The following is a 13,013-nucleotide window of genomic DNA, read 5'->3' on the forward strand; positions in this document are numbered from 1 at the left end:
GACATAGTGAAAAAAACTGATGAATTTGTCACTCCTATTCCTACCAACACGCCAGATCATTACGACCACTTGCGTAATTTGCGTGTAGGTCCACTTTTGCAACGTAACAGAGCAGCGGTACTGTAGTGATGATGCGCGGTGGCTAGTGGTCACAATGAACCGGCTCAGCAGACGTTTTCATGTAACAGAGAAGCGCGTCGTAATCTTTACGTTTTAGTGATTCGATATCAAAATACAGTAAAACCTTTTGTGAAGTCGTCAATACAACAAAAAGGTATTAGAGCCACAATGATACATCAACAATTTATTGATTAGTATATTTAATGATGCATATCGAAGTAGGATACATTTACATCGCTTCAGTGTGTCTGAAGTGGAGCAAACAGCACATTCCTTCAACACCGTTTTCGTTACTTGGAAAATATCTAATTATGTGTGCAACACCTGCCGCTTTGGCCGAGTGGTTCTAGGCGCTTCAGTCTGGAACCGCTCAACCGCTACGGTCACAGGTTGGAATCCTGCCTCAGGCATGGATGTGTATGATGTCCTAAGGTTAGTTAGGTTTACGTAGTTCTAAGTTCTAGGGGACTGATGACGTCAGATACGAAGTCCCATAGTGCTCAGAGCCATTTGAACCACTTGTGTGCAACTTTTCAATAATTCCGCCGTCCGACGGACATATTCAATGCTTTGCGGCAGACTGTTTCAATTACTCCCTCATTAAAACAGTCGGGGCCATAACACTAGAATGAAATTTTCACTCTACAGCAGAGTGTGCGCTGATATGAAACTTTCTGGCAGATTAAAACTGTGTGCCAGACCAAGACTCGAAATCGGGACCTTTGCCTTTCGCGGGCAAGTGCTCTACCAACTGAGCTGCCCAAGCACGACTCACGCCCCGTCCTCACAGCTTTAATTCCGCCAGTGCCTCGTCTCCTACATTCCAAACTTCACAGAAGCTCTCCTGCAAATCTTGCAGAACTAGCACTCCTGGAAGAAAGGATACTGCGGAGACATGGTTTAAGCCACAGGCTGAGGGATGTTTCTAGAATGAAAGTTTCACTCTACAGCGGAGTGTGCGCTGATATGAAACTTCCTGGCAGATTAAAACTGTGCCAGACCGAGACTCGAACTCGGGACCTTTGCCTTTCGCTGGCAAGTGCTCTACCTACTGAGATATCCAAGCGCGACTCACAGCCCGTCCTCACAGCTTGGTACAGCACTTTCCCGCGAAAGGCAAAGGTCCCGAGTTCGAGTCTCGGTCCGGCACAGTTTTAATCTGCCAGAAAGTTTCAGCCCCATAACACATCACGCTAAAACGCGGTCCAGTTACATTGATGTAAGTAACCACCGCTTATGTTCGACGAAAGCGCGCAATAACCATTCACGTACGGCAGATGGCAACACAAGCAATGGAAAGAATATAAAGTGTGTGGAAGGGGGGGGGGGGGGGGGGGGGAGGGGCGCGGGATACAGTGCAGTCGTTGTCGTAATACGGAAACCGAGCAATTTAGCGTCCAAAGGAGGTGATCATTGCTTTCCGTCCAATGGTGGGACCATTTCCGAAACGATTAAGTTTAAAAACTGTTCCCGTGCCGCCGTGGTTAAAATATACCTTGCATGGCAATATGGCGCTATCTAAAACTGCCGCCGAGGCAACTGTGTTTCACCACGGGCCATAAATGACTGGGGTGAACGACGGCTGCGGAGATGTGTACAGGCGAATAGACGTGTAACTTTTGAGCAACTGACCACACAGATGAACCAAAAAGCTACCAACAGCGTCTCCTCAAAGACTGTTCAACGAACGTTGCTGTGTACACGCCTCTGCAACAGGTGACTGGTTCATGCATACCTTCTGATTGCTGTTCATAGGTGACGAGGGCTAGAATTTTCACGCTAGAGCCACAACTGGTCGTCATCTGAGTCGACAGAATGCTAGGTTCCAGACCGGATCGTTATGGCCTGGGGAATGTTTCCATAGCGGTCCCTGGGTGATCTCGTTATTCTGGTAACCAAAATGGATGAACACAAGTATGCATCGGTCTTTGGGGACCATGTTCACTCCTACACGCAGTTCTTTTTTTCTCTAAATGATGGCATCTACCAGCAGGACAATGCAACGTGTCACACAATTCGCAGCGTACGTGCGTGGTTCGAGCAGCACCAAAATAAGTTTATATGGAAAATGCTGTGAAATTACAGAAACGAAGAGCTGAAATGGGCTCATCGTGTACTTACTACGAAAAACACTGTGAAAAATACATGTGTAGACGATGTTGAAAGTGTCTCACGAAACATCAATACACGGCTTTACATGTCTAAGCATATTCAGATACACCCGGCGTAAAGCTCTGATATCGAGGGCGACAACTTCACGGCTGATGACTTTCATTTCCTGTATCGTGTGTGAATTTGTCTCATAGACCTGCTCTTCAAATGTTCTCATACGAAAAAAATCATGTGTTGTTACATCCGGCGAACGTGGTGGCCACAAATGTTTGCTGATAATTCGTTCCTCGGTGAAGACATCATGACCTCGTTCCAGGGACATCTTAGAAGTGCGGCATGTTGCCCCATCTTGCTGGAACAAGCAGTATTCTCTTTCACATTCACTGAGTTGAGCACAAAATGTATCAAAAAATTTTCATTTACGCAACTGTGTTTGGTAATGTCAAAAAATATCGGGCTAATGACGCGCGTTCCTGTTACACCGCACCAAACGCCAATCATTTCGTCCTAGAGTGGTTGCTGACACACGATGCTAGGGTTTCCCATTGCCCAGTAGATTCACATGACCAGTGAGATGAAATCATGGCTCAAATTGCTCTGAGCACTATGGGACTTAACATCTGAGGTCATCAGTCCCCTAGACGTTATAACTACTTAAACCTATCTATCCTAAGGACATCAGAAACATCCATGCCCGAGGCAGGATTCGAACCTGCGACCGTAGCGTTCGCCCGGTTCCAGACTGTAGCGCCTAGAATCGCTCGGCCACCTCGGCCGGCATGAAACCGTGCTTCATCACTCACGGTGTAATGGAAAGGATCGATGATGTTATTCAGAAGCCATGTGCAGTAATCCACTCGCTTCTGGCTGTCATCCTCCTGTAACTGCTGCACAACCGTCACACAATATGGCTACAAAATTAAGACTTTTCAATATCCGCTGCCAACTCTTCCTACTTACACGCGCCTGGTGGGCCGATCTGTGTGTAGACTTCTTTGAGCTCTGAATAATTCTTCGGCGAATGTCTCCAATAACTGAAAGAATTCTCTGTCCTTTTGCACTTTTCACAGATTCATAGGTGCGCCAATTATTATACACACTCTACATTGCGGTCTTTGCTTATAGGCCTCCATCCGGATACTTCACCCTGGCCGGCCGCTATGGTCGAGCGGTTCTAGGTGCTTCAGTCCGGAACTACGCGGCTGCTACGGTCACAGGTTCGAATCCTGCCTCGGGCATGGATGTATGTGATGTACTTAGGTTAGTTAGGTTTACGTAGTCCTAAGTCTAGGGGACTGATGACATCAGATGTTAAGCCCCGTAGTGCTTAGAGCCATTTGCACCATTTCTGAACTTGACCCCGAAAATTTCGCGAGTTTCCTTAATCGAAACTGTTTTCGCATACGCTTCCACAATTTCAATTCTTTCTTCTATCGAGAAAGTCATTTAACAGACCGCAAAGAGACATTTAATTTCATTGATGAAATAAACTGAAATGCTGATATAAGAATATTAATAATCGATTATTGCATAAAACTGCCCAGTGTTCTAGCTGTTTACTCTGTTTCAGGAGTCGAAAAAATGCATTCGCATTCAAAGTGGAGGCGGGCTACTTTTAACTGCTCCTTGCTGTATAACTTAACGTGGTGTCACCGTCAGACACCACACTTGCTAGGTGGTAGCCTTTAAATCCGCCGCGGTCCGTTAGTATACGTCGGACCCGCGTGTCGCCACTATTAGTGATTGCAGACCGAGCGCCCCCACACGGCAGGTCTAGAGAGACTCCCTAGCACTCGCCCCAGTTGTACAGCCGACTTGGCTAGCGTTGGTTCACTGTCTACATGCGCTCTCATTTGCAGAGACGACAGTTTAGCAAAGCCTTCAGCTACGCCATTTGCTACAACCTAGCAAGGCGCCATATTCAGTTACTATTCTGAACAGATAATATTGTGACTCATGTACCGTCAAGAACGACGTTCATCATTAATGGATTAAAATTAAGTATCAAACTAATTACGTCCGCTTTCTGAATTCTAATTCCTTGTCATGTTCCAAATCTCACGTCAGTATAGTTCTTCCCTCCTCACGAAAGGCTGCGTGAGCTAAAACGTGTGCATTTCGGCCCCCACACGTAATACGGTGTTGGCTCTTCTGCCAACACAAAACTTAACATGAATCGATACTGCCAAACGTGTGAAACATTAACAGTGTAGAACAAGTTGTACAAGTGGCCCTCCTAAGGTATATAATCTAGCCTAAATTAATTTAACCAAGCGGAATCACAAGAAAGCGGGACTGTTGAGCGTCCCCAGAGGAACTTTCGGGACAGTGGGGTATTTTGGAAAAAAAAAAAAAAAAAAAAAAAAAACGGGACTGTCCCGGTGAGAATGGGACGGACGGACACCCTGTCTTGAGTGTTCCCTTGTGCACAGGCGGAGACGGTGTCCAGTGCGGCGTACGAGTGCTGCTGGTTGGGGGCGGACCGGAAGCGGCGACGCGCCCTGCTGCTGGTCATGTGCCGAGCCCAGAGGCCGCTGCAGCTCACAGCAGGCAAGCTCTACCCTATCAACAGGCCCACATTCCTCTCGGTAAGTGCTGCCACTACCACACACCCCGACAAGAGCTCTTCCTGCTCCAAAAAAATAGACTGGGTGACTAACTCGTGGATATTTCACAGTTTGACGCGGTGTCAGGCAACCACACTGGTACGAGGCGTGTTTGTTAAGTACCGTGTTGAAATTAAAAACAGACATGCTAAAATAGCTCAATAATTTTATTTTTAAATAAAAGCCTGTACCTTAATCTACTTTTCTACATAATTTTCGTCAATATTGAGGCACTTGTAATAACGTTGTACCAGTTTTTGAATACCCTCCTGTGGCGTGCGCACTGTAAGACCTTTATACACACACTATCAGATTATTTGACTTGTCACTCTGACGATGTAGGTGAGTGTCAGCAACATGTCTCGTGGTCTTATCGTGGCGTGTTTGGTGTATCTTCTGCCGTTAGGTCAGACGATAGAAATGCCACTTGCACACTTAGAGTAGCAGATTGACAGTGACCAACTTTAAACACAACTTGATTAGTATTCACACACATTTATTAAAATAATAACAAGCATAAAAATTACTTAACTTGGTTCTGCATGCTATTTACAATTGACAATCTGAAGTTCCTTTGGTATTGGTACGCTAATCTTATACTCACATATATCTCTGATACTTGACAAAAGTGTCTATACATTTATCTTCATGGCTATCTACAAGAATATGGTAATCTTATTAGGTCCAGACTGATACTTGACTGTAGACTGGTACAGACAAATGCAGACTGGTGCAGACAAATGCAGACTGATTAATCAGAGGTCTGTACGTACACTCGTTACAATACCTCGCACGTTCATGTATCACTACACTAGTGTGGTCTGCGAAGAGAAAAAGTTCTACGTTAGCAGCAATCTCATTGGCTGCGTTATATATTAATACGCGAATCGGCGGTAGAAGAATTTGGTCCGTCTCTAAGACAACGCCATCTCGTAGTGCAGAGACGGACGAGCGCTGCGCCTGCGCTGTTGTGCTTAGTGGGGCGCTCTAGTGGGAAAGTTGTGTACGCGTTGACTACTCGGAACTATGTACACAACACCTCCTCATAGAAGTGTGCCGCCTGACTTGTTCACCACTGTTTTGACTTCGTCATCGTCTTGAAGACGCTGACCGCCCAGGTGTTTCTTCAAGTGCACGAACAGATGGTAGTCACTGGGCGCAGATCGGGGCTGTACGGAGGATGATCTAGAATTTCCCATCGAAAAGATGTGATGAGATATTTGCTCTGATTCGCCACATGCGGACGGGCATTGCCTTGAAGCAAAACGACGCCCTTGCTCAACTTCCATGGACTGTTGATTTGATTCTGGTGTGACGTGGGCCACCCAAGTTTCATCGCCCGTAACAGTTTGGCTTAAGATATCATCACCGTCGTTGTGGTACCGCTCAAGGAAAGTCAATGCACTGTCTAAACGTTTGGTTTTGCGCACATCCGTCAACATTTTCGGTACCCAACGCGCGCACAGTTTTCGGTAATTAAAGTGCTCGGTCACAGTGCCATACAAACATTAGGAAAGTCATCCTGCAACGAGGAAATCGTAAAGTGTCTGTTTTCTCTCACCTTATTGTCCACTTCCAGCACCAAACTTTCATTAACGACCGAAGGACGCCCACTCCGTTGTTCATCATGCACATTTGTGCGGCCACTTTTAAATGCTCTCGCCCACCTTCTTACCATTCCATCACTCATAATGTTTTCTCCGTAAACTGCACAGATCTCACGATGAATATCGATCGCTTTTAGCCCTTTAGCACTAAGGAATCTCATAACAGTCGGCGGGACTCACGGTTATCGAAGGCATCTTAAACATTCACTACACAACGTAAACAAGGAAGAATCAGACTGTAATGCCGTCAGTGCGTAGATTGAGGTACAGGCGTTCATGTAAAAATAAAATGATTGAGATATCTTAGCATGTCTTTTTTTAATTTCAAAACGGTACTTACTTAAAAAACACGCCTTGTATAAGTCTACACCATTAATCTCACATAAGTACTTACACAAGGGGCGTTCACTTTCTATTCCCGGAAAGTTTCGGCTGAAAAAATGCGGAATTTGTTGTGGGACATCGAACAATGTCCCCCCCCCCCCCCCCCCCCCGCTTTAGCCCCTATTCTTTCACGAAGTTCCGACAGGTACTTAGCCTTCAAAATGGCGTCTGTAACGGAACAGCAGAGAGCTGTCATTGAGTTTCTTTTGGCGGAAAGCCAGAGCATCTCAGATATTCATAGGCTCTTGCAGACTGGCAGTGAAAAAGAGCGCAGTGTGTGTCGTCGGGCGAGACATCTGTCATCGTCGCACAAGGTCGCGCAGACCTGTCCGAACTCCTACATGCCGGCCGGCCGCCCAATGCTATGACTCCTACACTGTGGGAACGTCTGGACACTCTCGTTCGAGGTGACCGACAGTTCACAATCAAACACCTCGCTGCTCAACTGAAGGTCTCTGTTGGTAGCGCTGACACCCTCGACCACCAGTTTGGGTACTCAAAGCTGTGTGCCCGCTAGGTTGCTTCCCGCCTAACAGAAAAGCACAAAGATCAACGAAGGACCATTTGTGCGGCATTGCTTGTGCGTCACGAGGCTGGTCGTTACAATTTTTTGTCAAACATCGTCACAGGCGATGAAACATGCACCTCGTACCGGAAACAAAACGGCGATCCATGGCGTAGCGCCACAACACCTCGCCTTACAAGAAAAAATTCAAATCTGCTCCCTCAGCCAGTAAAGTCATGACGATTGTTTTCCAAAACTCTGAAAGAGTTATTCTGTTTGATGTTCTCCCTCATGGTGTAACGATCAACTCTGAAGTGCACTGTGCTGCCTTCAGGAAATTGAAGAAACGACTTCAGCGCGTTCGTCGCTAGAAAATGCAAATGAACTTCTGCTACTCTATGACATCGCAAAGCCTCGCGGAAGTCTGTGCACCCGAGAGGAGCTCACAAAGCTTCATTGCACTGTCCTTCCTCACTTCTACACCGTACAACCCGGATCTCTCACCTTCAAGCTAGACAAGTTTCGTTCTTTGGAGTTTCTTCGTTTGACGCTTATTTCGTGAGATATTTGGCCCGGTCACGACCAATGGACCACCCGATATATATATAGCAATTTTAATGGCCATATATATATATATATATATATATATATATATATATATATATATATATATATATATATATATATATATATATATATGGCCATTAAAATTGCTACACCAAGAAGAAATGCAGATGATAAACGGGTATTCATTGGACAAATATATTATACTAGAACCGACATGTGATTACATTTTCACGCAATTTCGGTGCATAGATCCTGAGAAATCAATACCCAGAACAACCATCTCTGGCCGTAATAACGGCCTTGATACGCCTGGACATTGAGTCAAACAGAGCTTGGATGGCGTGTACAGGCACAGCTGTCCATGCAGCTTCAACACGATACCCCAGTTCATCAAGAGTAGTGACTGGCGTATTGTGACTGCCAGTTGCTCGGCCACCATGACCAGACGTTTTCAGTTGGTAAGAGGTATGGAGAATGTGCTGGCCAGGGCTGCAGTCGAACATTTTCTGTATCCAGAAAGGCCCGTACAGGACCTGCAATATGCGGTCGTACATTATCTGCTGCAGTGTAGAGTTTCGCAGGGATCGAATGAAGGGTAGAACCACGGGTCATAACACATCTGAAATATAACGTCCACTGTTCAAAGTGCCGTCACTGCGAACAAGAGGTGACCGAGACGTGTAACCAATGGCACCCCATACCATCACACCGGGTGATACGCCAGTATCGTGCGTTCACGGCGATGTCGCCAAACACGGATGCGACCATCGTGATGCTGTAAACAGAACCTGGATTCATCCGAAAAAATGACGTTTTGCATTCGTGCACCCAGGTTTGTCGTTGAGTACACCATCGCAGGCGCTCCTTTCTGTGATGCAGCGTCAAGGGTAACCGCAGCCACGGTCTCCGAGCTGACAGTCCATGCTGCTGCAAACGTCGTGCAGATGGTTGTTGTCTTACAAACGTCCCCATCTCTTGACTCAGGGATCGAGATATGGCTGCACGATCCGTTACAGCCATGCCTATAAGACGCCTGTCATCTCGACTGCTAGTGACACGACGCCGTTGGGATCCAGCAGGGCGTTCCGTATTACCCTCCTGAACCCACCGATTCCATATTCTGCTAACAGTCATTGGATCTCGGCCAACACGAACAGCAATGTCGCGATACAATAAACCGCAATCGCGATAGGCTACAATCCGACCTTTATCAAAGTCCGAAATGTGATGGTACGCATTTCTCCTTCTTACACGAGGTATCACAACAACATTTCACCAGGCAACGCCGGTCAAGTGCTGTTTGTGTACGAGAAATCGGTTGGAAACTTTCCTCATGTCAGCACGTTGCAGGTGTCGCCACCGGCGCCAAACTTGTTTGAATGCTCTGAAAAGCTAATCATTTGCATATCACAGCATCTTCTTCCTGTCGGTTAAATTTCGCGTGTGTAGCCCGCCATCTTCATGGTGTAGTAATTTTAACGGCCAGTAGTGTAAATGTTTTTGGACCAATAAGGAAGCAGTACGTGGATGATGGGGACGTTGTTGAAGCAATAACAAGCTGGCTCCAATGTCGACGAGCAGTAGAGTGGTACCTCGTGGGCATACAGACCCTCCCAGTAAGGTGGCGTACGGCCGACGCTTTGAATGGAGGTTATGTTGAAAAATTAGGATTTTGTAACCAAAAGAGTGTAGAATACTATGGAGTACTGGAACACTAAATAAACCCAACCTGCTTTCAGAAAATAAATATATTGCACTACTTATTGAGCGCATCGCTTATTCCTCCACAGCGGTCGACCTGCACCTCTGCAACAGCATCATCTATTGTGACCGCCATGTGCTCTCTATCTATTGTTGAAAGCAAGCAAGCTGCTGGCAGTTAAAACTATAATGCTATGGAGATTGCATGCAATAACCTTTAAACTGACGTGAAGTTTACTATAGGGTGAACACAAAGCCTTGCCCTGATTATAACTATTTATTACAGAATAACCGTTTGACATAATAATTTATATTTTATGCCGATACATAGGTTAGTGTTACTAGTTTTTTTTTAAGACCACTTACGTTAGTAAACCTCAACGTGTGCTTCCTTGGTAGCTCGGAGAATGTCTAGGTGGTATTCCAGTTCCCGCCAGGTGTTTCGTGACGTGTTCTGTCACAGAACCCACAGAAGCTTGTATCCTAGCCTTCAGTTCGTAGACGTCAGCAACTGGTGTGACGAAGACTCTGTCCTTGATATAGCCCCAGAAAAAAGAGGTCAAGGGGTGTAATGTCTGAAGAGGGGAGTGATGTCCGGATCGGTGGATTGGAAGGAGCTGTCCAACACCCTGGCCACCCCGCTCTCCACACGTTACGCCCCTCATTTTTTTTTCTGGGGCTATATCAAGGACAGAGGCTTCGTAACACCAGTTGCTGACGTCGATGAACTGAAGACTAGGATACAAGCTGGTGTGGGTACTGTGACAGAACACACGTTACGAAACATCTGGCGGGAACTGGAATACCGCCTCGACATTCTCCGAACTACCAAAGGAGAGCACACGTTGAGGTTTACTAACGTAAGTGGTCTTTAAAAAAAAAACTGGTAACTCTAACCTATGTAACGGCATCTAATGTAACTTATGATTTCAAACGGTTATTCTGTTATAAATTTTTACAATCAGGGCAAGACTTTGTGCTCACCCTGTATATATTTCATCATGTGAATGGTTTGTAAATCCAGCACGATCTCACAGAGTAGGAATATAAGGATAAATTATGCAACGGTTTTCTCATTCAGAAATCGTATTTTTTTTCGCTGTATGTTTGTGAGACGATAGTGTTATCCCCCGTTTCTACCAGAGTGTAAGAATTCGTCAGCGGCAGAATAGTGTCCTATCGAAGCTGTGGTTAATCGTCCCGTGATATTGCTGCTGGTCTTGATTGGAATCCCATGTCTCTCTTACGAGTATGGAATCTATGGGTTCAGGGGAGCCATTCTCAACCCTATGACAGAGCTCTAATGCCCCACGCGACTAGCGCCAGAAAGGACGCACATGCCACTGACTGGGCTGTACAGGATTGTGTAACCATGTCACACACCTTTAGTCAGGAAATGGGCTTGTGCGCAGCAAGACAAGTGTTCACACAGCGAAATCAGGCGACATCTGAAGCATCAGAGACAGACAGCCCGGCGACCATTGCTGTGGTGATCCTTGCCGCCAACGCAGATAGAGGTGTGTTGGCAGTCGTGCACCCAACGACAACACTAGACACAGGCGTGGCACTGCGGTGTCTTTTTAGACTGGTCCTGGTTTTCTGTACAGCATCACCATGGACGTCTCCATAGCGTGCGACTGGTTACACACCATTATCATCTCTCATTCGCGTATCCGCTGATTTGGACACCAGCCGTCATACTCCTGGCTTTCGTTTGTACCTTCCGTGATGTTATCTTTCAAGATGATAACAGAAGACCAGATGTTGCTCGTGCTGTCCTGATATACACTGATGCCGGAGTCTTTGTCCTGGGCAGTATCGACATCCTGACGCATCCATCTGTGGAAGCTCTGAAAAGAATGATCATTACTAGGCGCGATATCCCCCCCCCCCCCCATCTACAGGTTGCCTCCGACGAATAAATTAACGAATAAGGACTTTCATTTTTCATAGTTGTTCTTGTGACTGTGTGTCGCCACGCGCCTTTGTATAGATGGGATTCAGACGAACACGTAATAATCTTCATGTAAGTCAAATCTTCATTTATAGCAGATTTATTTGTTAGTATGAAATTCTTAATAATTAAAATTAGTCTTGACAATGCCACCCGCTGCCACATCGTCAGAACAGCACTGAAACATCATGAACAATTTTGAAGTAGAGTATTGAACTGTGTTCGTAGGAAAATTTTTCAATACTGTGAAACAAAGGAAGACTCCATACATCGATGATCCAATAGCACGATAGTCTCTGGTGTCAGTGTCCTCTTTCATGCACTTTTGTAACAATGTATTTCTCTATACGCCTTTTTCTGAGTATGTAAGCGTTTAAATAACTTCCTTCAAACGATACCATTAACTGCACGTCGTCAATAAATATCAATGATCACGACAGCTATGAATCGCAGTCAATGATAACACTTTTGCTGATAATCGAAATAATATGTGTTCAATTATCACTCCGATATCAATTGTACCCGGAGTGGAAGGCAATAGCAGTCTACCAATAGTCACAGTTATATAAGTTATATACACTATGTGATCAAAAGTAATCGGAAACGTGGCTGAAAATGACTTACAAGCTCGTGGCGCCCTCCAACCGTAATGCTGGAATTCATTATGGTGTTGGCCCGGCCTTAGCCTTGATGACAGATTCCACTCTCGCAGTCATGAATTCAATCAGGTGCTGGAAGATTTCTTGGGGAATGGCAGCCCATTCTTCACTGAGTGCTGCACTGAGGAGAGGTATCGATGTCGGTTGGTGAGGCCTGGCACGAAGTCAGCTTTCCATGACATACGGAAGTTATTCTATAGGGTTCAGGTCAGGACTCTGTGCAGGCCAGTACATTAAGGGATATTATTGTCGTGTAACCACTCCACCACAGGCTGTGCATTATGAAAAGGTGCTCAATCATGTTGAAAGATGCAATCCCGACCCCGAATTGCTCTTCAACAGGGGGAAGCAAGAAGGAGCTTAAAACATCAGTGTGGGCCTGTGCTGTGATAGTGCCACGCAAAACAAGGGGTGCAAGACCCGTCCATGAAAAACACGACCACACCATAACACCACCGCCTCCAATTTTTACTGTTGGCACTACACACGCTGGCAGATGACGTTCACCGGGCATTCGCCATACCAACACCCTGCCATCGGATCGCCACATTGTGTACCGTGATTCGTCACTCCACACAGAGTTTTTCCATTGTTCAATCGTCCAATTTTTACGTTCCTTACACAAAGCGAGGCATCCTTTGGTATTTTCCGGCTTGATGTGTGGCTTATGAGCAGCCGCTCGACCAGAAAATCCAAGATTTTGCAGTGGATCCTGATGCAGTTTGGAATTCCTCTATGATGGTCTGGATAGATGTCTGTCGGGCATCTCTGGCAGTCAACAGACGAGGTCGGCCTGTA

General features: G+C 45.9%; 1 protein-coding gene across 1 annotated transcript in view; it reads left to right on the forward strand.

Annotated features, from left to right (window-relative positions):
* LOC126267516 (odorant receptor 7a-like) overlaps positions 1-13,013 on the forward strand; it is an 83,641-nt gene that overhangs the window by 50,863 nt on the left and 19,765 nt on the right. The window contains exon 3 of the mRNA XM_049972817.1: positions 4,665-4,820. Within this exon, the coding sequence (XP_049828774.1) occupies positions 4,665-4,820 (156 nt within the window). The remainder of the gene's footprint in view (positions 1-4,664; positions 4,821-13,013) is intronic.

The sequence above is a fragment of the Schistocerca gregaria genome, chromosome 4, assembly GCF_023897955.1.
Source record: "Schistocerca gregaria isolate iqSchGreg1 chromosome 4, iqSchGreg1.2, whole genome shotgun sequence".
NCBI classification, from domain to species: domain Eukaryota; kingdom Metazoa; phylum Arthropoda; class Insecta; order Orthoptera; family Acrididae; genus Schistocerca; species Schistocerca gregaria.